Below are 26324 nucleotides of genomic sequence, written 5' to 3' on the forward strand. Positions count from 1 at the left end.
AAGGGTTTAAAGGGATATAGGCCAAATGCTGGCAGATGGGACTAGATTAATTTAGGATATCTGGTCGGCATGGACAAGTTGGACCTAAGGGTTTATTTCCGTGCTGTCTATCTCTATGACTTATCTCTACGGCTCTATGACTTAAGTGAAGATCAGCACGCAGGGTGGCATATATGCATTGAGCCGGAACAAGAAGGGAAGGCTTGGGGGAACATTTGTCATAGTTTTGTTTTATCTCACAGAAAATGATGCGATCACACTTTATTCTGGTTCTCAAGATCTCATTGATGTGGTCTACTGCTCCCTTCCACAATATTGCCTGACCTGCTGAGTATTTCACACATCTTCTATTTCTATATGTCAGTTCAGATTTCCAACTTTGATAACAGTGGGGCGCAATTTATTTCATGACATGTTAATGCTCGCAAACTGACTAAACATAACTAATTAAACTTAGGTCCCACCCAAATCGTTTCCATGCACTGAAGCATCAATCAGCATAATATTTCAAGATCAGATTTTCTTCAGAGAGGAACAATTTTTGGTGTTTCTTCCGATTGACTGGAAAACAAATAAATCAAACAACTTTAAAATCAAATAATGTTTCCCTTTCCCGCCTTCAGACCTCGGCTGAGCCAAATGGTTTCGATTCTCGCTAGTCAATTTCAAACTCCTCCCAGTTGTTACAAAAGAGGAGCGTTGCTTGTGTTCACTGCTGAGTCATTGAGGTGACGGTCTAACGAAGAAAAGAAATGGCGCAGGATTATGTGGACAGTAAAATCTATCCAGAGAAGGTGGTCCTTTTCATCAAAAAAAGCTGCCCTTATTGTGTATCAGCGCGGAATGTACTTGAAACCTATGATTTCAAAGAAGACCGGCTGCAGATCTACGATATTAGTGGCCATTCCGAAATGAAAGCTATCCAAGATTACCTTGAAAAGATAACCGGAGCCAGAACAGTGAGTGTATTCTTAGGAATTGCCTCTGCTGGGTGTGAATCTCGGAAGCTATGTTGCTACTGCATTATGTATTACTGTATAGGTCTTCCGTATGTGCTTGCTTCAAATACAATATAACCACTTTAAACCGCATATAGTCAATTTCTATTTGAAGTCAGCTGACCAGCAGCATTGAGATGTCTCCCCGCCATTCCAACTCCTATTCCATATGAATTCGAGGGGATTGTACCTTCAGAATATTATCTTTTAAAAATAAATTTTACATTAACTGCTTTAACGTAACATATTTAGGAAAATATAATTAAGCCATCTCGAACAAAATAAGCAGATTAACCTTCCCTGCTGTCCAATTTTCTGCTGTTTAGGGCTGCGATGGGGAGGAGAGGCTCTTTTGGTAAATGAAGCGATTGCGTTACTGTGTATGTGATTACATATAGGACTGGCATTTCCTCCTTATTGTTGCTCAGATTTCACGTACACTGATTCCTGTGTGAGCTGCGAGGAGATTTCCTTCCATGGTTAGCACTGCGGCCTCACAGTGCCAGGGGCCCGGGTTCGATTCTACACTCGGATTACTGTGTTGCACATTCTCTCCATGTCATGATTTCTCTGGACAGTGGGAGAAAACCGGAGCATCTGAGGATGTGCAGGTTGCGTGGATTGGCCGTGCTAAATTGCCCCGTAGTGTCCAGGGGTGTGCAGATTGGGGGGATTAGTCATGGGAAATGCAGGGTTAAGGAGATAGGGTGGGGGGCAGGATTTGGGTGGGATGCTTTTCAGAAGGTCGGTGTGGACTCGATGGGCTGAATGGCCTGCTCCCACACTATAGCGATTCTATGTTAGAACGTAGAACATTGAACAGTACAGGCCCTTCGGCCCACAATGTTGTGCCGACCTATTATCCTACTAAGATCAATCTACCCTGCATACCCTACATTTTACTATCCTCCATGGGTCTATCCCAGAGTCGCTTAAAAGTCTCTAAAGTACCTGACTCCACTACCACTACCGGCAGCCGTTGTCACTGCTTTAAAGTGAGGCCCCCGCAAAGGGAATAAGGAGTGCTAATCCAGTGTTATGGTTGCGTTCGGGACTGGGTCAGTTTAATAGTGAGTCAACTCAGTGTCACATTGTAACCATTACACACGCTACACTATTCCAGTCACTGTTACTGCCTCTCTGCATCGTTACCAGTAAGTAACCCCGAGAGCTCACTGACCTCTCTGCCGAGGACCTGCCCCCTGCTATAAAAATGTGGATAGAAAGATTATATTTTCCTTCATTCACATGTCAGCCCCATCTGGAAGTGACGTGACGCCAATGCCTAGAATTTGATTGGAGGAGAGGAGCTTTATCACTTTGGTCAATGCTTTCTCTGCAAACTACTGGTCCGTTTTTGTCAATGAGTAAGTGGACTAGATTTTTCAAAAACCAAAACCGGGATGCATTGTAAAGGCAACCCAGGGTGCGTCTCTGTGATGATTGATCTGTTGGGTGGCCAATAGCAGGAGGGGCAGTTGAAGATGAAATAACCTCCTCCAGCATTTGTCCAGGCAGATTTAGAAGCTGTATTCCAGTAGACCATTTAAGTGACATAAATAAGAAATGAAGATGTCAGCGAGGTGGGGGTACAGGTCTATGTAAACATATGAATGAGGAACAGGAATAGGTCAATCTGTCCCCGGAGCCTGCTCTATTATTCAATATGATTGTGGCTGACATGTTTGTAACCTTGAACCAAAACAAAGTTGCTGGAAAGGCTCAGCAGGTCTGGCAGCATCTGCGAAGAAAAAAATCAGAGTTAACGTTAACTCTGTTTTCTGCTTCACAGATGCTGCCAGACCTGCTGAGCCTGTCCAGCAACTTTGTTTTTGTTCCTGATTTACATCATCCGCAGTTCTTTTGGTTTTTATGTTTGTAACCTTACCTGCATTCCTGCCTCGGCTGATGTTATTTCTATCCTCTGCTTCGCAAGAACCCGTCTAAAATATTCCAGTACTCTGCTTCTATCACGTTTGTTTCAAAAACATGATCCCAAAGACTCGTGACCCTCAGAAAATAAAAGGCCAATCTGTTTTAAATGGGTGACTTGTTTCGTTTAACACAGTGACCCCTTAGTTGTAGTTTGTCCCCATTCTCTCTCCATATCCCCTGTCAGGGCCCCTCAGGATAAAGTGCAGGAACACTTCGGGAAGGTCTGGCAGCACTGGACTAGGAATATTAACTTTTTCTCTCTACAAATGATGCAAGACCTGCTGAGTTTCTCCAGAACCTTGTTCCAATCTGCAGCATCTTTTTTAAATATATCCTTGGGTCTTGTGTGTCTCAATCAAATCTCCTCTTGCTCTTCTCAACTCCAGCAGACACCAGCCTACCTTTCATCATTAGTCAGCCCTGTTATTCTAGTTATTACACTGGTAAACCTTCTCTGAACTGCTTCCAGTACACTTGTTCTTCCTAAAGGTGATCAATACTGTACACCGTACTCCAGATGAGGTCTCACCAGTGCCCTACATAACTGAAGCATAACCTCTCTGCTTTTGTATTCAAAGATCCTCATGATAACTGATAACAAGCGCATGGGTCTTGATGGATTTCATGCCATTATGTCATATTGGAATGTTGGTTAGCTCAATTGGCTAAATGGCTGGTTTGCAAGGCAGAGAAATACGAATAGTGTGAGTTTAATTCCCACATGAACGGACGTAACGATGAAGGGCTTTCCTTGTCAACCTCTCCCCTTGCCTGAGGCAAACATGACCCTGGAGTTAAGCCACCACCACTGTCTGAGAGAGCAGCCCTATCGTCTAGTAGGACTACAAGAACTTTATTGTCTGTTTTTTGTTTTTTTGACCAGCTTTCTCATACTGCTATGTTTTTGTTAATTCTTTGACTTTTTGAGATGTGCCACTTTTAAAGAAATATTTTATTCTTTCAAGTTTTGATGCTGTTGTTTACATTTCCAGTTAGCCATGGATAATAGGTTGGTCCCTTAGAATTTTTTTGTAATTATAATGTATCTGTTCTGTGTATTTTGAAATAAGCCCTTAAATGTCTGCCACTGCATTTGCTCTATAACTTAATTCAACAATTCACTTTAGTTAATTTAAATAGTGGTTTTAAATAGAACAACTCCTCTGTCCCTTCAAAGTAAATACAAAGTTCAATTCTTATTGCCTGTCCCTAATTGCCCTTGAAGGTTGCAGTGAGCTGCTGACTTAAATCATTGCAGTCAATTTGCACACCATAAATACATTCTAATTAACCTGTTCAGTGCTGTTGTTCTACACCACTGGAGCAGGTGGGACTTGAACCAGACCTTCTGGCCCAGAAGAAAAGATACTATCACTGTGCCACGTGAGCACTTTTAGTGGTCTATAGTTCAGATGTTGGGTATATGATGTATGATTGCTACTCTTACAGATATGTTTTCTAATCATTTATACAACAGTGGAGCAGTTCCTGAACGATGATAAACACTGCCCCCACCCGGACAGTAACATCGGGTATTCAATGATGGTGATATTCAATTTCAAGGTACAATGAATAGATTCTCTCGTTGGAGATGGTAAATGCCTGGCACTTGTGTGGCATAAATGGCACTTGCCAGGCCAAACTAGGAAAATATCAAGGTCTGGCTGAATTTGGACATGGACTGTTTCAGTATTTGTGGAGTTGTGAATGGTGCTGGACATAGTGCAATCATCAACTAACATTACCGCTTTTGACTTTATAATGGGCAGCAGCGTCAGGTGTGCATTCTTGAAACTGGACCTAATTTAATGGCTTGTCCATTGAGGTAAAATAAGTGAGCAGTGGCCAATCTTAAAAGTTCATGTTCTGATTTGAACATGCTAGCCACTTCCGTTGACTGAAGAGGCTGGATTATTCATGTTTGGGTGTGATAGTGCCAAGGACTTGATCTGTACGTGAGTGGTGTTGAGAAGCAGAAGGATTGCATGTGGCTCATGAGCCTTGGATGGCCTCTCCAAAAATAGATCCTGGCTATAGGTTACCTGGAATAGAATGAGCAGATTGCAAAATTTATATTGTAATAATGGTGGGCCTAATGAGTGTGTATGATTTTTCTAATTTAAAACACTGAAATTTCAATCTTTTTTGGAAGATTGTTGTTCTACAAGCAGCATTCTAACTGACACTGGTGATTTTGGAATGATTTTAACAGACAGAAAGGTTGTAAAAGGTATTTTTGCCCATGAATTCACAGCTGTGCAGGCACCTAAAACTGCTCTCCAATTTGAGCTGGAATTTCCTGGGCAGTTTGCACTGTTTATATATGGGGACTCTTGAATATTGCAAAGGGAAGTATAGGTTATGGGGTAAATGGTCTGCATCATTAATTATATAACTCCATAATTTCTGGTAACTTTTTTGTGGTCTGCTGTTAACTTTGCTAAAAAACTGGTAGGTAATCAAATTACACTGAAATTAGTAATCACAATTTCTCTATTTAAACCAGTTCATTCTGCCACTCAGTAAAAGAAATGGCATTGGAGAGCTGATGCATTGTGTATATCCAAGGTCAAATATTCACATGGGTTAGGGTGCAGGTTGATGTTTGTTAATGGGAATACCCAAACGCCTTTTGCTGATTGAGATGGAGAGGTTTTTAAATGCTAATTGTAATGTCACAAGCTGCAAATTCTTTCTTTTTTGAAAACTATTCTCTAATGTTTCTTTTTCAAAACAAAAGGCATCCTTCTGTGGTGTAACCAATCAGCTTGGCCTATTTTGTGCTGGCTCTCCAAAGGCTCAATTCACTGAGAGCAATTCCTTGCCTTCTCCCCATGGCCCTGCATTTACTTCCTTTATCAGATGATAATCCAACTCGTTTGAACCCTCCATTGAACCTGTCTTTACTATGCTTCCCAAAAAGTGGATTTCCAATCGTAACCACACTGCAGAAATGTCCTAACACTTGTATAAAAGATTGTGGACCATCTAAATACACCTTGAACTTTTGAAGACACAGAACACTTTATGTCCAAAACATTTTTGTTATCAATGATTCAACTAGAGGCCCTATTGTTTCTTGGCTATGCATTTTTTGTTTTGAACAATGATAACATTTGGGATTGTACAGTCCTCTGACACTAGCCGAGAGTCTGAAGGAGACTGACAAAATAAAACCTATGCCTCTGCAGTCTCCACTGTATTTCCTCTATCCCTGGATGCATGTTTTCCAGACCTGGTGCCATGTCAACTTGAAGTACAGAGACCCTGTTTCATTATCAACTTCATACAGAGTGTCAAAACTATCTTCCTCTTTCACCATGTAACCTGTGCATCATATTCTTTGGTAAAGGCAGATGCGAAGTATTTGTTTACTACCTTAGTCATATGCCTACCTCCATCGATGAAATGATTTTTCATTAATCTTTAATTTAATACTCTTTTTACTGTTTCTTCTGTGTATACAAAATTTATGTTAACTATCAGTCTTTTTAATACTCTCTTCTGCTTCTTCTTTGTTTTTCTCCTCAAATCTCTTCCAAAGCTTCCAAATTTTGCCTGGTTCTCCAATATATTACCCAGTCAACATCTGTCCTAAAAACACCTATTTTGCTCTTGCTTCATCTTCATCCCTATTTCTCTCGCCATCCTGGGATCTCTTGATTTTATTTATCCTACCCTTCCCCTTCATGGTGATATACCATGACTGTGTCCAAACTCTTTTTTTTTTTTTTTTTTGAACTGAACAATGTACTGCTTTTTCAATTTTACCCATCAACAAATGATTTCAACTTACTGGGGTCTGATCCATTTTGAAGTTGGCTTTCCCCTCAGTTAATTACTCTTACCATGATTTCTCTGTAGCTTTCCATAGGCCAACCTAAAGCTTAGGACACCAGTGATCACTCTCCCCTGATGTTTCTCTGTTGACCCTTGGTCCACTTGGTCAAAGACCCAGGTCATCAACATGACTTTCTTTTCATTGGACAGGAAACATTCTGCTAATGAACACTATTTCCACTGTCACTGCCACTGAGTTCCAGAGTTCCAATTTGAAAAGAGAGAGAAAATGGCACTAGAATAAGAAATAGTAAATTTTATTAGGTAGGCTCAGTCTAAATTAAGAGTTACTCTGCTTACGGATGTAGATTGCCATGTGGCAATAAGGATGCAGATGTTCTGGACTTGAGATATGTCTGGCCTCTGTCTGTGATCCCAGTATTCTGTGCACCTTTTTCCTCTGATTTATTACCTTCTGGTTACTGCAGCCCTTCCATGCTCAAGAATCTTTGTGCTACCTTTCAAATCCTCTTGTATCCTCCTATCTCTATACAGCATAGAAATTGATACTGACTTGTGTATGGTACCAGGAGTAATCTAGAGTTTGCTACTTCTCTTGAAGATAAATGCTTAAAAAAATTCAACAAATGCTTCTCAATGAGTGTAAATGTTTAATGCATTGCAGATAAAACCAAGCATCAGCAAGCTGAGTTAATTAAGGTATTGAGATTTCTGTCGGTGTGAGTGAGAGTATTTGGTGATCTTCATTTTCTGAATTGCCACTATGCTTGTGGATGCAGCAGTCTATTCTAACTGAAAGTGCAGGAAATTTATGAACATGGAGCTCGGCTCACTGCACTCATTTATAGACTCTTCCCAATTTTTAATGTTTAAAAGTAAATCTGGTCTGGTGCTTTTTACTGGGACTAAGTATTGGTTGCCTTAAATTCAAAATTTATACTTGGTTTCTACTGATGAGATTTGATTGCCTTACTCCATTGGCCTTAAAAGTGCACTCTGTGTATAATATGAAAGCAATTCCAGTCTCATGATATTGTATAAAAGTAAGAAAGAGGATGCTGGCTGGTCCATCGAGCCTTTTGTTCAATCACGATTGCTGCATCAGGACTTGACACTTTGTCATTCAGGCAAGTTGGGTGATATTCCATCACACTCCTGACTTATTTCTTGTAGATGGTGAACAGGTATTGAGGCATTAGGAGCTAATTTGCTTGCTGCAGAATTTCTAGCCTCTGACCTGCTCTTATAGCCACTGTATTTATTTGACGAGTTCTGTGTTTCTGGTCAATGAAAATCCCCAGGATTTTGATAGTGTGATGTTCAGTGTTGGTAACAACATCTGACCTTTTGGATGACAGGGCATTAACAAAGAGCTGAAGATGGTTGAGCTGAAGACACCACCCCGAGGAACTCTTGCAGGGATGCCCTGGACTCAAATGATTAATCTCCAAAACCACAACAACCTTCTGTATTAGATATGACTCAAACCAGTGGAGAACTTTCCTCTGGCTCAGTTTTGCTAGGGCTCCTTGATGCTGCATTTGGTAAAATGTTGCCTTGTGTTAAAGGCAATCACCTTTACTTCACACAGTGGCATTCAGCTGTTGTGTCTTAACAGAATGAGGTCAGGAACTGAGCAATCCTGATGCTGAGCATCAGTGAGGAAGTTACTATTCAGTGTCACTTGAATTGTCAATGACTTCTGTGTCTTTAGTGATGACGGAGAATAGACTGATGAGCAGTAATTCACCAGGTTCAATTTTTGTCCTTTTTTTTGGGCACAGGATGTAGCTGAGCAATTTTTTAGATGCCAGTTCTGTAACTACTGGAACAGCCTGGCTAGGGGTGTGTGAAGTTCCAAAGCCCCAGATTTCAGTACTACTTTCAGAATGTTGTTCTAAGACTATATCTTGGCAGTATTTAGTGCATTAAGTTATTTCTTGACATCGTAAGGAGTGAACTGATTTGGCTGAACGTTAGTATTTATGATCCATTCGGCACTTCTGGCTATAGATACGAATGCTTCAGCCTGGTCTTTTGCACTGTGCTGGGCTCTCCCATCGTTGAGGATAGGGGTATTGTGGAATCTCCTCCAGTGAGTTGTTTAATTCTCCATCATTCATGAGTGGAAGTAGCTGGACTGCAGAGCCTAGATATGATCCATAGTTGTGGAAGTCCTTAACTCCATCTATCAGTTGCTGTTTGTACTGTTTAACATGTGAATTGTCCTGTTTGTAGCTTCAGCAGGTTGAAACCTTCTGGACTGTACTTTGAACCAAGGAGATTCCGCTGTCTATGCTCATGAATCAAGAGGTTACAGCTTTGTGACCAAGTAAAATTCAGCTGTTGGTTATAGCTCACAGCACCTCACAAGTACCTGGTTTTCAGTTTCTAGATTTGTTTTTGAAGTCTGATCAATTTTGGTGCATTGAGAGTGCCACGCTGATTTGAGGGCATTCTCAATGTGAAGACGCGGTTCTGTTTCCATAAACACTGCACAATGGCCACTCTTGGTGATAATCTCATGGGCAGATGTTGTCATTTTCTATGGCAGATACAAGGTTGAGTACATATTTCGCTTTTTGTTTTTGTTTGGGCCATTAATGATGCTGCTGAGCCAGTCTTGGTGTTACATATTGAATTTCCCCAGCCAGAGCACATTCTGAGTCCTTTCCACCCTCCATGTGTCTTCCGAGTGTTGCTCAACATGGAGGACAAATTAAATTGGGCATAGTGGTAATTAGCAGAAGTTAATGCCTATGTTTGATGTGAGAACATGTGATGTCATGTGATCCACAGTAAATGTTGAGGATGATAAGCTCTCAACAATATAACACTGTGCCATCACTTCTGCTGGGTCTGTCTGGCAGTTGGGACAGGACATGCCTCATGACAGTGTTCATATCTGAGGTGATGTGTGAAAGGTATAATTCTGTGGGTATGACCATGTCAGTGTGCTGCTTCACTCATCTGTGAAATAGCTCGCTCAACTCTGGCACAACATCCCCAGATGTCTTTGAGGTGTGTGTGTGAGAGAGAGTGATCGGCGTTGTAATTTCCAGTGGCTTAGTGGATGACTGGTGATTGATTTCTCCCTTCTTTACTTTGCTATAAAATCTGACTTTTTTTTTTAAATATCTCTCCGAACTGAGTGGCTTGCGAAGCCATTTTCACAGGGTGTTTTAAGAGTCCATTGCAATAATGTGGATCTGAAGCCAAATAGCCATATCACAGAAGCATAGTTTATTTTTCCCCTGAAAGATGAGTGAACCAGATGATTATTATGACAATTAGACAGTCGTATTGTGGTGCCCACTTAAACTAGCTTTTAATTCCAGATTTATTAGTTGCATTCAAACCCATGTTTCCCAGAACTTTCACTTGAGTCTCTGGATCGTTAGTTCGGGGACAATACCACTACATAAATGTTTTCCCTCCAATGCTTCAAGACAACATGACCATTCCGGGAATTAGTGTGATAAAACTCAGCTGCTTCCAAAGAATTTACACCCCACCTTTTTTTTCAAAAAGGAAACCAATACTGGATGCATTACTCCAGTTGTGGCATCACTAATGCCTCAATATAACTGAAGCATTAGCTGTGTTCTTCCGTATTGAGAATCATACAATATGGAAACAGACCCTTCGGTCCAACTAGTCCACACCGAACACGTTCCCAAACTAAACTAGTTCCACTTGCCTGCATTTGGCCCATGTGCCTCCAAACCTTTCCTATTCATGTACTCCTCCAAATGTCTTTTTAAATAAGTTCAGATGTTCGTCACCACGCTAGGTAACATCATCAGTAAGGCCTCCAATTGAATTGATGTAGTTCTACTCCACTTGGAATTTACACAGTCCAGTCCATTATGGTGAGCAGTATCATTTCCAGTTTTCTGCATAGGTTTGTATATGGAGTCCAATGCTATATGTTTGTTGATCGCATTGTGGGTGGAGAACCACACCTCTAGGAATTCCCGTGCGTGTCTATGTTTGGCTTGGGCTACTGTGGTTACCTTGTCCCAGTTAAACTGATGGCCTTCATTGTCCAAACAAACCCATAAGAACAAAACCAGAAATGACATTGCTCACCATAACATACCAGACAGTATAAATTCCAAGCGGAGTAGAACAACGTCGCTTCATCGGGGGCCTCGCTGATGATGTCATCTAGCATGGTGACAAAACATCTGAACGAAAACCAGCCAGCTCGGCGAGCAAGTCAACAACCTCTTTGCAAAAACCTTAAGTCTTTTTAAATGTTGTAACTGCACCTCCATCCACTGCTACTTCTGGCAGTTCATTTCCACACATTAACTACCTTTCTTTTTAGAAGATTGCCCCTCATGTCCTTTCTAAAACTCTCTCCTCTCGACATAAAAAATATGCCCCCTAGTGTTGAACTGCACCACCCTAGAGGAGGAAAGCTCTTGCTATTCACCTTATCTATGCCCGTCATGATTTTACAAACCTCTATTAGGTCACCCCTCCAACTCCTTTCGTTCAGGGGGAAAAAGTCCCATCCTATCCAGCCTAATTTTATAACTCAAACCCTTCATTCCCGGCAACGTCCTAGTAAATCTTATCTGAATCCTCTCCACTTTAAAAATCACCTTCGTATAGCAGGGTGGCCAGGACAGCGCACAATCTTCCAGAAGAGGATTCAATGTCCTGTACAACCTCAACATGACATCCTAACTGCTATAGTCAAATGTCTGGGCAATAAAGGCAAGTGTGCTAAATGCTGCCTAACCACCCTGTCTACCTGTGATGCAAATTTTGAAAAATTATATACTTGAATCCCTCAATCTTTGTTCTACAACATGACATGTATGATCCTGTGGAACTCAAAGTTGCGATGAGTCATCCAGTTGGCACTTCTGGCTGTAGATGTAAATTATAAGTCCAGCCCTTGTTTGTTTTACCAAAATGCAATTCCTAACATTTATCCAAGTTAAACCCCATCTGCCACTCCTTAGATCAATTCAATTCTTCTCTCAATAAACAACAATTAACATTCTGCTAGCTTTCCCAATTGCACTGCATATTAAGCTTTGTGATTCATGCACTTGGATATCCAGATCCCTCTGCATCTCAGCTCTGCAATCTTTTACAATTTAGATTCTGTGCTTATTTTCATTTTCTCCCCCAAGGTTTCCACACCTAGCTAAATCTGAACCAGACTGTTTCCAAGATAGTAGGAACTGCCGATGCTGGAGAATCTGAGATAACGAGGTGTAGAGCTGGATGAACACAGCAGGCCGAGCAGGAAGGCTGACATCATTTTGATCATGACAAACTTCTGACTAAATCAGCACTAGCATGAAGACCATCTATTTCTACCTGACTAACATCACGCTCTGCATCAGCTCATCTGGTGAAACCCTCAACTCTCCTCCTTGTCTTTTTAACTCTACACATGACTACTCCAACACATCTGGCTGGCCTCTTCTGTTCTACCCTCTGTAAATGTGAGGCTATGAGGCCTTTGTGTCCTAACTCACACCAAGTCCCACTTAGTTGCTACATCTGTGCTCACTGAATTTCATTTTCTATTTAAATTTAAATACATTGTGTTTTCTAAATCCTGCATGGCCTCTTCGATCTGACTTGTACATTCCTGATTTCAATCACTGTACCATTTGGTAGCAGTGCTTCTGGCTGCCAAGGTTTAAAGCCTGGGATTCCTCTTTAAATCTCTGTATCTTTCCTACTTTTAGTGATGTGTCTTAGAAAGCAGCTTTTCTTCTCTACCTCCATGATAGAAATAATATCAGTCTAAACAAGATGCTTACTTACCGAAGCCTAAGAGAATTGCGGATTAGTATCAAATTGTATCAGGAAAAAACCTCTCAAAATTGCACAATCAATCTTATTATTATATTCTAGGTGCCACGTGTGTTCATTGGGACAGAATGTGTCGGAGGTGGCTCGGATGTTGTTAAGTTGGAAAAGGATGGATTGCTGAAGGGCAAACTGAGTGCCATTGGTGCCATATAACCCTTGGTAAGATGAACTGAGACTGGAATTGTTTAGTATACAGTTTCCAACTTCCAGATGGAGTCTTCTGGTATCAAAGTTGTTTATGTACAAAAACAGGAATTATTTTATTAGAAAATATGGAGCTGCTGGTTTAAAACAAAAAACCCAAAGTACAAGCAATACAAACTGGCATTTGTAAATTGATTTGGCAATTACTGTTTGTGTATTTGTTTTAAAGTGAACTGAATAGGTTGGGATGGGGAGGAAATGAATACAGTTTAATTTGTTAAAATTGCTCTTCACTATTAAACTTTTAACAAGTGTTTAAAATTACTTGGGAAGCCTTGTGTTGCTATAACCTCATTCATGTTTAAGCAGAACCATGAATTGCTTGGAGGTTAGTGCTTGCTATCCTGTTCAAAGGATATGTTGCCCTTGTTGAATAGCATTAATTATGCTTTTATGTTCTTCTGTACAGAAAATAATTATAGCTTTTGCAATTTAATTTTTATGAATGTCCATTTCCTGGTTTGTTGCTACATTGATTGCAATTCAATAGTAAACTCACCTTGCTTCACTGCTTTCCGTACCTTCTGCTTAATCTTTGGTTCCCTTTTTTTCAAATCTAAGACATTTCTGTTCTCCCTCCACCAATATCTGTAGAACTTGTTTACATGGTTTCTGCAAATTACTTCTGAATGCTCTCACTTCTCATTCTGAATTTAAAATTTTGCCTCTATATTGAATATGCAAACATGAATTAGGAGTAGGAGTAAGCCAATTGATCACTCAGTCCTGCTCTGTTATTCAATAAAATTATGGCAGATCTGATTTATGGCTTTAATTTCACATTTTTCCCCCACCCCTGATGACACTAACTCCCTTTCTGAATCCTTTGTTAATCAAAAATTTGTCTAACTTGGCCTTAAAAAAATATTTAATGACCCTACCTCTACAGTTATGTGGGGAAGGCAATTCCAAACTCTTGACCCTTGGAAAAAAGTCTCCATCCCAATGGGATTCACTACTTTTTTAATTTTATTTTTTTGAAATGTTTCCCTAGTTCTAGTCTCTCCTGCAAGGGGAAACATCTTTCAGCATGCCACCTGTCAAGTCCCCTTACTGAAATATTAAATCCCCTCTCATTCTCCTAAATGCAATGGAAACGGGGTCGACCTTTTCCTCGAACACTACCGTCCAAGGAATCAGTTGAGTGAACCTTTTTTGCACTGTTTGCAATGTTATTCTAATGCAGACCAAAAACTCTACACAATACTCCTAAATGCTGTCCCACCAGTTCTACAATAGAAGCAAATCATCCCATTTTCATTTCCCATTCCTCCTGCCACAAACGACTTTCCATTTGTCTTCTAAATCACACGCTGTATTTGCATGCTACGTTTATGATTCATGGTCCGGGAGACCAAGTGCCTTGCATTCTGTATTCATAGACCACTTAACTGTATACTGTTTCTGTATTCTTCTGCCTAAAAAGAAATCATACCTTCCCATATTATACTGCATTTATCTACTTTTGCCCACATGGTATTCTATTTGTTTACGGTATGTTTGCATTGCTGGTGAGACCAGCACTTATTGTCCATCCCCCAGTTGCCCTTGAAAGTGATGATGAGCTGCCTTTGAACCTGCTGCAGTCTCTTGGGTGTGGGTATAGTGCTATCAGGAAAGAAGTTCCAGGACTTTGACTTGGTGAAAGTTAAGTAACAATGATTTATAGTCGCAATTCAGTACGTTTTGCGGCTCAAAGGGGATCTTACAAATGGTGATGCTCCCATGTATCCATAAAATGTAGGCGGCCATTCAGTCCAGCAAGTCTGCTCTGCTTTTCATTGAAGTCATGGCTGATCTAAGGGTCCTCAACTGCACTTTACTGCCTTTCCACATAACTCTTGATTCCCTTTTATCTCACTTAATAAGCCAGCCTCAACAGCCTTCTGCAGTAAAGATTTTGACAGATTCAATACTATCTGAGAAAAGAAATTCCTCCTTGCCTCTACTTTTAAGAAGGCAACTTCCTATTCCTAACATTAAGTCCTCTGGTCTTAAATTCTCCTACAAGGAGAAACCACCTCTTCACATTTACCCAATCAAGCCAAATATGAATCTTGTATGTTTCAATAAAGTCACCTCTGTCGTTTAGAAAAGTAAATGAGTATGAGCTCAACTTCTTGTGAAAATCCCTCCATGCCTGGGATCAGCCTAGAGAACCTTCTCTGCACTACATCCCAGTAAATCTTTCCTTTTGATATAAGGACCAAAACAGTTCAGTGTTCCAGGTGAGTGTCTTGTATACTTTTAGCAAGAGTTTTATACTTAATTCCTTCTGAATTAAAGGCCCACAGTCTATTTGAATTCCCTATTACCAACTTGACTTGGATGCTAGCTATTTATGATCCAAGGTCTACTGCTTTTATCTTTTTGAGGTGGCAGAGGGTTTGGGTTTGCAAGGTCATCTCAGTGTAGCCTTGGTGTGTTGAGCCACAGCTTCTATTGTTCCATTGTTATTTGCATTGATGAAGGGAGTGGGATTTTGATAGTGGCAGATGAGGTGCCAATCGAGCAGTCTGCTTTGTCCTAGATGGTGTTGAGCTGTTTGTTTTTGGAGTGACAATTCTTGCTGACAATTGGAGACCATTCAATCAAACTCTTGACCAGTGCCATGTAGAAGATGGAGAGGGACTGCGTATCACACCACTGAGTTCATAGCCTCTGAACTGCTCCTGGCTGGTCCAGTTCAGCTTCTAGCCAATACTGCCTCCTAGGATGTTGGTAGTGGGAGAATTCAGCGATGCTCATGCTTTTGACTGTCAAAGAATTTTAGTTTGATGTTATTCTCTTTGCTTCAGTGATACTGCCTGGCACTTGTGTGGCATGAATGTAATTTGCCACTTATCAGCCCAAGCCGAGATGATGTCCACGTCTCATTGCAGCTGGACACGGCTGCTTCAGTATATGTGGAGTTATGTATGGTGCTGAACATTGCAATCATCAGTGAATATCCCCACTCCTGTCCTTGTGATAGAGGGAAGGTCATTGAAGCAGCTGAAGCTGGTTGAACCAAGGACTTTACCTCGAGGAACTCCTGGAGCTGAGGTGACTGATCTCCAACAACCACAACCATCTTCCTACATGCCAGGTACATTGTTTCCAAACAATGGGCATTTTCCTTCATGATTTCACATTGACTTGGGTTTTACTAACGTTCCTTTATGGCACACTCAGTCAGATGCAGTCTTTGTGTTGCTCTCACGTCTGGAATTCAGCTTTTCGTCCATCTTTTGATCAAGAACAGTGTGATCCTGGCAGAACTCAAATTGTCAGTGAGCAGGTTAGTGCTTTCGAGCAGTACCTGCTCAGTAGTATCAACACCCATTCCATCACTTCACCAAACAAGAGTACGTTGATAGGGCAATAATTGGCCCTGTTGGATTTGTCCTGCTTCTTATGCACAGGCTATATCTGGGCAATTTTCCACACCTTTGGTCAATGCAAGTATTGTAACTTTGTATTTTGGAGCAGCTTGGCTAGGGTGTGGCAAGTTCTGGAACACAAGCATTTAGAATTGTTGTCATGGCCTTTTCCAGAAACCAATGCCTCCAACTGTTTCATGATAACTCACTGAATCGAATTGCCTGAAGACAGACACCTGTGATGCTGAGACCTTGGGCTAACAATGAATATACGTGCCTCAGTGAATAAAATTCTGCTACTGGTTCACCACTTTTCAGCACTATCTCCCCTCCACCGATTACCCTTGCTACTATGAGTTCTCAATGAACCTCTCCAATGCAGATGCCACCAATGCTGCCCAAATGGTGGAATCAAAGACTGTTGTGAATGTTGGAGGTCAAATGTCATTCCAGGAGATCATGCAGGAGTTGCTTCTGGATGATCCAGTTCAGTTTCTGGTCGATCATAGGCTCCAGGATGTTGATATTGGAAGTTTCAGTGATGGGAACCATTGAGTGTGAAAGTTCCATGGTTAAGATTCTCTCTTGCTGGAGGTGGTCATTATCTGGCATTTGTGGTGTGACTGTTACTTGCCAGTTGTCTGTGTACAGACCTTGCCGTATTTGGACTTGCAATGCCTCCGTATCAAATAGCTATTGTCTTAGACCCATCAGTCTTCAACTGTTTCAATGTTAACCTTCCCTCCATTGTAAGATGAGAAGCGGGGATATTCGATGAGTTTTAGCAAAGATTTGCAGCTTGGGTTGTTGTAGAGGTTGTTGACTTGCTCGCCGAGCTGGCTTGTTTTCATTCAAATGTTTTGTCACCATGCTAGGTAACCTCACCAGTGAGGCCTCCGATGAAGCAATGTTATTCTACTCCGTTTGGAATTTATACTGTCCGGTTCCTTATGGGGAGTAGTGTCATTTCTGGTTTTCTTCTGTATGGGTTTGTATATGGGGTCCCATTCTATATATTTGTTGATTGCATTATGGGTTGGGAACCATGCCTCTAGAAATTCCCATGCGTGCCTGTGTTTGGCTTGGGCTACTATAGTTATATTGTCCAAGTGTACTGATATTAAGGAAAGTTCATCGTGTCATTTTGCTGCTAGCTGATGTTCATGTATTCTGATGGCTAGTTTTTTTCCTGTCTGTCCGATGTAATGTTTGTGGCAGTCGTTGCATGATGTTTGTAAACTATGTTGGTTCTACATTTTGTGGGAATGGGGTCTCTTATCCTCAAGTGTTTGTCGTAGAGTAGCTATGGGCTTGTGTGCTGCAATGAATCCTAGTGATCGTAGTAGTCTCTTTGTCAGTTCTGATATGTTCTTGATATAGGGCAGTGTGTTAGGGTCTACTGTGTCCTCTTGTCTACTTAGTAGGCACCTGCAGATGAAGTTGTGGGGATATCCGTTCATAGCGAAGATTTTTGTATAAGTGCTCTTCCTGTTTTCTGTGTAGACTCGGCATGTTGCAGTTAGTGGTGGCCTGTTTTAAATAGTGTCCTAATACAGCTTTGTTTGTGGGCATTGGGTGGTTGCTGTGGAAGTTGAGAATTTGGTCAGTGTGGGTTGCTTTCTTGTATACTGAGGTTTGGAACTCCCCATTGGTCATATGTTCAACTATGATGCACAGAAACTAAAGCTGATTGTTGTTTTCTTCTTCTGTCGTGAATTTAATCCCCGCGAATACATTGCTGGTAAGGTGGTGGGTCTCTTCTAGTTCGTTGCATTTTAATAATGACAGTTGTGTTCTCTGTCTACGTACCGCATCCACTGTTTTGGTTGAATGCGGGGGAGGGTAGTGTTCTAGTCGTTACACTCGGACAATGAAGGCCATCAGTTTAACTGAGACAAAATAACCATAGTAGCCCAAGCCAAACATAGACACGCACGGGAATTCCTAGAGGCATGGTTCTCACCCCATAATGCAATCAACAAACATATAGAATTGGACCCCATATACAAACCCATACAGAACAAAACCGGAAATGACATTACTCACCATAACAGACCGGACAGTATAAATTCCAAATGGAACAGAACAACATTGCTTCATCGGAGGCCTTACTGATGATGTCACCTAGCATGGTGATGAAATATCTGAACAAAAACAAGTCCGCTTGGCACACAAGTCAACAACCTCATATTCAGTGAGAATTGGGGATTTTGGTTTGGATTGAGAAGTGGCAATTAATATTTGCACCACACAAGTCATAATCCCCAATCTATGTATCTAACCATCATGCCTTGACATTATTGGCATTACCATTAATGAATCCCCACTATCAATATCTTGGAGATTAAAATTGACCAGAAACTGAATTGGATGATCCACATAAATCTCTGGTTGGTCAGAGGTATGGCATTCTGTGATAACTCTCCACCAGACTCTCAAAAGCCCGTCCACCATCTACAAGGCACAAGTCAGGATTGTGGTGAAATACGCTCCACTTGGATGTGTGCAGCTCCAGCAACACTCTAAGCTTGATATAATCCCACCTAAAGTGGCCTGTCTCATTGGCACCATTTTACTGACCAATACTCAGCAATGTGTATCATCTGCAAGATTTGCTGCAGAAATTCTCCAAGGCTCTTTAGACTGCATCTTCCAAACTCATGCCCATTACTATATCTAGAAGGATAAGGGAGGCAGATTTCATGAGAACACCACTGCCTGGACATTCTCCTCCAGGCCACTCATCGTCCTGACTTGGAAACGTATCACTGTTCTTTCAATGTCAGGTTAAAATTTCTAATGATCCCTCCCCCAAAGCATTGTGCATCTAACTACACCAAATGCACTGCAGCAGCTTACCATAACTTTATCAAGGGCAACTAGGAATGAGCCATATTACTATTTGGTCTGGAGTCACACATATGCCTGTTGAGTTAAGGATGGCAGATCTTTTCTTTAAAGGGCATCAGCAAACCAGATGTGTTTTTATGACAATTGTCCAATAGTTTTGTGGTCACTATTTAAACGAGTTTTTAGTTCCAGATTTGACTATTTTTGATTTCAAGTTTCATCATCTACATTGGGAGTTGAACTCATGTCCAGAGCATTGGTGAACCAGATGTTCAGGCTAATCTAGTGACGTTATCACTACATTGCAGCTTTTCCTCATTACAAGTGTTCACGATCTTTATATTTCCTATTTTATAGCTGAATATCAGTTATTCATAAGTAGCAGAATTGAAATTGCTTCATTCCAACTATGGTCTTCCACCTTGGTAATAAGCATATAATAATCTTCACTGTAAACCCCACTCACCATTTGTAATATCTGCTGGATTAATATAAAATGGAGTAAATGAGTTTTCTCTGGCTATTAGTTTATACAAAATAAACAAAAGGAGACCTTGTCAGCGTGAAACTTCTTTAAAATATTGCAGATATTCATTACTGCAATTCTAAAACAATATGGTTTTTCTAACTGCAATTCTAATCATGTCAAAAAAACCGCTGACTAAATTGGAACTGACAATGCGTGCTAGCTAGCTGGAGTGTGCCCCTGACCATCAGTTGTGTTCCCTGGTTCTACGGCAGCTGTGCAGTTCAGCGCTCTAAGGCAGAGCGCAATGGTATTTGTGGTTGAATTACCTATCCTGTCAGTCATAGTATCTCATTTGGAAATAGTGTGCAAGTAGGAAAAATTATTAATGCTTACGTGTATCACTTTGTCTAAGACTTGTTTAACAAATACTAACTGCCACCAGAAAGATTGATTTTAAGGTATATAATCAATACCATTCTTAACGTTTTATGCACCATCCATAAATTCACTATTGAAGGAAGAGTGTGGAGCTGCAAGTCTTAATTTTAGAAAAAAAATCCAAAATGTGGTTAGGCTGGTCATGAAAAGAGCATGTCATCAGAACATAGTAGTGGAGACAAGTTTGGAAGTTTCTTCAAACTTGTGTTCATTGATCTCGAGATGAAGCATGCTTCTGTCTGCTATTTTCCTAAAGTAGTACAAGGCTTTCTAAATATCCATGTTTTAGCCTTTGATAGGTATCCAAGATCTTGCTGATAGTCTGTTACATGAGGATACAACGAGATCTCCCAGAATGAATGTGGTGCCTGTATTCAGTCAACTCCTGCAAGTAGGAACTCGAAGGCCACCTATGATTTTCTACAAATGCTTGTTCGTCCTCTGCAAATAAATAATAAAAAGATTGACCATGAATAATGCTGTTGCCTCTGGTTTCTCTTTTCTGTTTTGTTACATTATTTGACATCCTGTCTGGACTTTGATTGAAAGGTCAAAAATATCTGTACAGTTTTGCTCTATATTGCATTTAACTAAATGATTTGCATTTTCCTGCATTAGGACATTATCTTACTTCGAAAGATGCTGACTTTCATCTCTGCTATAATTTTTTTTATAAGAAATTATGTAACTTTAAAAGAATTTGCAAATCTATCGCTCTACTTAGTCAAACAGGAGCCCTCAAATCAATGTATACATTAATGCACCTGCCCCTCAGTCAGCAGTGCAGCAAGCTCAAGCTGTAAATCTCCCCACTTCTTCATTCTGTTTTGAGGCCTTTATGGAGGCAGCTCATTTCAGCCTTGGGCTTTGTCATTTTGGGTAGACACACAATTTATACCAATGTTCAAATCAGCACATGCTGTCTTATACACTGTCTTATAGTGTATGGAATTGCTTTGGAGGTGGTGAGTTCTCCTGACCTTGCAACCAAAGATGGTGCGAACGCTGGAGTAAAAGACCTTTTTTTTTTAGCTGAAACGTTTCTACTCCCATGTGGTCATAGCTGGGACAAGTCTTCAATGAGGTGTCCTCATTCTTCAGTTAGTGGAAAATTGTTAATCCTTCTCACGTTCCTGATATTAACTCTGTTTGTTGACCACCACAAATTCTTGACTGTTTGGGGTCCATAACTTAACTCTTTAAAAATAGTTAGGGGGAAAAAAAGCACTTGAGGAAATCTTCTATATAAGAGAATTGAGGTAGGGCCTTGTTTTCCTTGATCTTGACTGTGGTTTATTTTTATCGATGACTGACTGTTCACTTTTAATGTGCATGTCTTGACATGCCTTCACATTTGTTCTTCCTTAACTAACATCACATTGCAATATCTGTGAAATATAGTTTAGTGCTCTCTCCCAGTCAAAAGCTGATTTTGGTCAAGAATGAACTACTTTTAGTCATAACATTGTGATGATACTGTGGCATTAAGTGGTTGTTTTGTCCTGTTTTTGTGTTTTATTTTCTCAGTTTTAAGACCGAGTTTCTGAGCTGTTTATTTTGAAAGTCAGTAAAGTAAACAGCTTGTGAGGCCTGTGATTTCCTAAAGTTGGAACAATAGAAGCAGCCTGAATGGGTGTAGTCAAGCTTCCACAGAACCAGGATTTTTAGTTTTAGTTTTTCAGTAGCAGTTGTTGCTGCAGTACATCTCTTCCTGTTACACTGAGTTCTCCTTGATGGTTTTCCTCCTGGAGTTCCACGTGAGACAATCTTTTCTGAATTTGCTTTTTGCCAGGGGTGTTTTTAATGGGATGTTACTATATTGGAACAGTTACTGTTTAGTAGCTAACTAATCTATTATTCTGCTGAGCCAAATCTCTTTTTTTTTTTCTTTTTCTTTGGTTGTATTTTATCTATACTATATGAATAAAGTGTGTTTTGCTTCAAATCTGGTAGGTTGACCAATTGTGTTGGATCTGGAATGCAACACGTTTTAAAATAAGGAAAAGTTACAGTCTAGTCTGCCTCCTTAACATATTTCAAAGGGGTTTAGTCTGGTCCATAACATCACAGATCAATTTTACTATTATTGTGGGACAGGCAGGACCAAATAATTCTAATTTCTAGAAAAAGGGATAGGTCACTGACAAGGCGCCCTCTTTTTGCAGGCAAGGCCATTGAGTGAAGTGGCTGTTGCGGGAAGTGAAAGTGAAAACCAGTCACCCTGTTGTGGAAGGGAAGCTTTGAAAGTAATGGATATTGATTTTGGTGGGAGCTGGCTATGAACATGGTTAGCAACTGCACAGTGCCAAAGGAAACATTGAGCTACCCAACCAGGAGGGAGCAAATCCTGAACTTTGTAAAATTGTTTGCCCTGACTATGCTACTGTAAACATAAACAAAACATTCTGCCTGAGAATGGTATTTTAATTTGTTTTTGCAAGTTTCCTTTTTTCTTTTGTTACAACCCCACTTTTTTTTGTTTTTTTTCAAAAAAAAAGCATTATCACTAGTTAATATTAATTTAGTGAAGTAATCTGTATTACTCCTGAGAGTTTAAAACAATACAAATAATACCTTACCGGAAAGCTCTTGAAATTCTAGCTTTTGGCTGAAGATGAGGTAGTTGCTGGCAATGAAATGCAGTAACCAAGTAGATAATCTTGTAGCATTGTGGAACTGAAAATAAAGTATTCCAGATTGAAATGCACACTTCAGCAATGGTCTCTGAGTTGTTAACAGGGATGGAGTGAGTGTGAAATTTGACGGATCAGTCTGGAATGATCTTTAGTGATTCTCTGCCCTGTGGATACATTCTTAGGCAGACACCAGAGTTAAAGGGGGACGGAACATAAGAAAAGCAATTACAAGTGGTACTCTGACTACAACTAATTTGTGAAGAATGGAGGGAATCTGGTGACAGCAGTCCAGTCCAGTTGGAATGTAGGATGTAATTTGCAAATTTGGTAACAGCTATAATAGTACTGAGATGGGACAGAATATTGGAGGCATTCAAATATGGAATCCTGGGAAAGGATGGGCATTTGCATTTGGCAGATGGTAACAACGTCAAGGTTCTTGAAGAGGAGAGTATAATTAGAGATAGGGATGATTACCAAAAACAATGGGGTCAAGCTCAGATTTGTGAACAGAAGGGTGATGCCAGCAGATTTATTTGAGAATGTGAACTGTTAAGAAAATCCACTAACCCTGAGGATCAGGAGGGGAAGTTGGGTAGTCAGTTATTTAGTGGAAAATAGTTCAACAGAGTGCAAAATAAATCTTGTCTACAAGATAAACTCATGGCATGAGGTGCAGAATTGGAGAAAGAGGCGTTCAGGCCTTGCAAGTGGGACATTTTAAAGGGAAGTTGATCCCATGGACCAGTGAAAAGATACAACAAGGGCAGTTGATCAGATTGTTAATTTCTGTATTTCTAAGAACGAGACAAACACCTTGTACTTTACAAAGAAGTAGGGTGGAGGGATAGGAGTTTATGAAAACAGTCTGTAGGAGAGAAAATAACCTAAGGGGTTATCTTTGCATTCTAGGATGACCCTGGAATTGTGTGCAGTTTTAGATAGTAGAAGCAGGATATCATGGTGTTTTGTGATCCAGTCAGATCTGGTAAATAGCTAAACTAATCGTCTGCAATATTCACGCAAGTTCACATTCTTTGCCCTTATTGTTGTTCCCTGAAGTCTGTGGGGAATGGATGAGTGAGAACAGTAGTTTTCCTGGGAACTAAAATACTAAAGGTGGAGCTGAGAGTTGTACTTGCTAAATTAGTAGTTGCAGAAATATTCACAGAATCACAGAATTGTTACATCACAGAATGAGGCTATTCGCGGTTATATTAGGAATGTTTTGCAAGCAGAGGGCCAAAGTTGATAGTTGAGATTTTTTGAAAATGCAACTGTAAACAAATTTGGGATAGTTTGATTTAGATGAGAATCTGTAATTAAACAAAATTTACCTACTAATACTGAGTTTGTGAAGAATTACACTGATAACCAATAGAGAATTGTCAGTCAGACTTTTAATGTAACACACTCATCCCCATATAAAGCTACATATGAATACAGAAGGCCCAGTTTGCTGCAGATTGAAAGAACACAAGTATGCATTGTGCCTGTTCAATACAGCAAAACAGATTGCAGCAAAGAGCTGTATTTCTTTCTCAGGGCAATACTCTGACCAATCAGTCAATATTTCTCATTTAATATCTGTACACTAATGATGATTTTGACAGTTATCTGTGCTGCCATTGGAATGTCCCTACCAGAGACCACTTGCCAACCAATTAGTACACTCCTTTCTGTCAAAAATGTTTTTCTTCCCCTTTTAATTGGCATTCTTGCAAATTGTCCTGATGAGTGCAAGTCAAAAAGCTGCAACAAATTTGTATTTTTCAACCACACTTATAACAATTTTGTTTATCACTTTTAGAACTTAAAGTATGAATGGGCCAAATCAGTAACTGAGTAAAACTCTTAAGTATATATTGTGACCAATAGAGTGGTAAGACTAGGGATTTACAGTGCACTCTCCAAATTCCATCAGGACCACCAGTTGGTATTATACCTAGCACAAAGGAAGATAGGTATGACTTTTGGAGATTCAATCAGCTCAGTCCTTGAACATCACTGCAGGAAATCTTTTAGAACAGTTTCAACAACCCTCAAGAAGTTCAACACCACCCGGGACACCCAAGTGTGTAGGTAGTTTGGGTCATGCTGAGATCAAAAGGGAGGAGGTATTGGGGGTCTTGAAAAACATTTAAGGTAGACAAGTCCCCAGGGCCTGATGGGATACACCCCAGAATAATGAGAGGCAAGGGAGGAAATTACTGGAAATTATGAAGGGCATAGACAGAGTGGATAGTCAGAAGCTTTTTCCCAGGGTGGAAGAGTCAGTTACCGGGGCCATAGGTTTAAGGTGCGAGGTGCAAGGTGCAAGTTTTTTTTTTTTACATAGAGGGTGGTGGGTGCCTGGAACTCACTGCCGGGGGAGGTAATGGAAGCAAATACTGTAGTGACTTTTAAAGGACATCTTGACAAATACATGAATAGGATGGGAATAGAGGGATATGGTCCCCAGAAGGGTCGGGGGGTTTTAGTTGCGACGGGCAGCATGTTGATGAAGGCTTGGAGGGCCAAATGGCCTGTTCCTGTACTGTAATTTTCTTTGTTCTTTGACAAAGCAGCTGCTTGACTGGCACTCTACCTATTACCCTCAAAATTTAGTCCCTTCACCATGAATGCACAGTGCTGGTATTTCTTTTCCATCTACAAGAGGCAGTGCAGCAACTCAGCAAGGTTCCTCTGCCTCAATGTTCTAAATTTGCATGGTTTACCACGAAGAAAGGTAAGTACAGAAAATGTGTGAGAACAGCATATCTCCAAGTTTCTCATTGAGCCACACGCCATCCTAACTTCAAACCATATCACTTTTTCTTTGCTGTCACTGGGCCAAAAAGCTGGAGCTCACTTTAAGGCTAATTTAAGGGGAATGGTGAGGGATCCCAATTGGGTAAACCTAAGACACCAGCAGCAAACCAATACAATGAACTTTGAGCTCAGTGTGCAATATCACCTGTCTTGCATCTGTCCAATTTCTATCCCTTCATTCCAAATTGCCTGGTAAATTTTGTCAGTACCAAATTCCCAATTTATGTTGTTTAAAGTAAATTAATGGACACTTAAGGTCATCAGTGTAAAGTTACTTTGGAATCAAAAATATACCATATTATAGTTTGATACCATGATATAGTCTTCTATATCATCACCAACCTCATTACAAATACTTGGCTTACATTTGAAACACAGTTTAAAACACATTTTCTAACTATTTTGCCTATTGTCCAACTGAAGCAGCAAAGCAGAAAACAAAGTACCACGGGTGCTGGAAATCCGAAACAAGAACAGAAAGAGCTGGAGAAACTCTGCAAGTTTGGCAGCATCTGTAAAGAAAGGAACAGAGGTGACATTTCAAGTTCAAAATGACTCTTCTTTGGAACCAATGGATGCACTTCCTTAATCAAGCTGGTGAAATCCATATGTTGTTAGGTTTCTATGAGATCAAACCCTATTTTTGCAGAATTACTACAATGTTTAATTTTCAAATGGTCTATAATGCATTGCAAGTGGTGGAGAAATATTTTATGAATATTGGCTTACCTTGGCTTTGTTATATAAGTTTACAATGTTAAGGTTGGTTGATACAAGTTGTCTACTGGGCATGCTCTGTAGCTGTGTGACAATGTATGATTCGCATATCTGCTGTAGTCTGTGTATCTGATACATTTCTGCACATATTAACAGAGCCATGGCTTGGAGAATGCTGGCTAGAAAACAGAAAGTTAGACAAATTAACATTTTTGTTAAAAATAATCACAGTATTAAAATGACATTGTCCAAGATA

General features: G+C 40.3%; 2 protein-coding genes across 3 annotated transcripts in view; one reads left to right on the forward strand and one right to left on the reverse strand.

Moving 5' to 3' along the window:
* The first annotated feature begins 682 nt into the window (after window positions 1–682).
* glrx (glutaredoxin (thioltransferase)) lies at window positions 683–26322 on the forward strand. Of its 2 annotated transcripts, none has more exons than XM_020535932.2 (3): window positions 683–959; window positions 12624–12740; window positions 20194–20378. In XM_020535932.2, exons 1-2 carry the CDS (start codon window positions 753–755, stop codon window positions 12732–12734), a joined length of 318 nt encoding a protein of 105 aa, XP_020391521.1. In that variant the 5' UTR covers window positions 683–752; the 3' UTR covers window positions 12735–12740; window positions 20194–20378. The 2 variants fall into 2 exon arrangements, with proteins under 2 accessions (XP_020391521.1, XP_048451082.1); XM_048595125.1 differs by lacking the exon at window positions 20194–20378 and adding an exon at window positions 25775–26322 and having other exon boundaries at window positions 691–959.
* Window positions 20230–26324, reverse strand: part of rhobtb3 (Rho related BTB domain containing 3) — a 113092-nt gene continuing 106997 nt past the window's right edge. Inside the window, exons 10-12 of the mRNA XM_048595126.1 lie at window positions 26081–26247; window positions 22484–22580; window positions 20230–20345 (exon numbers count right to left, since the gene is read on the reverse strand). Of these exons, the coding sequence (XP_048451083.1) occupies window positions 20230–20345; window positions 22484–22580; window positions 26081–26247 (380 nt within the window). The remainder of the gene's footprint in view (window positions 20346–22483; window positions 22581–26080; window positions 26248–26324) is intronic.

Source organism: Rhincodon typus, chromosome 3, assembly GCF_021869965.1.
Source record: "Rhincodon typus isolate 14 chromosome 3, sRhiTyp1.1, whole genome shotgun sequence".
Classification (NCBI taxonomy): domain Eukaryota; kingdom Metazoa; phylum Chordata; class Chondrichthyes; order Orectolobiformes; family Rhincodontidae; genus Rhincodon; species Rhincodon typus.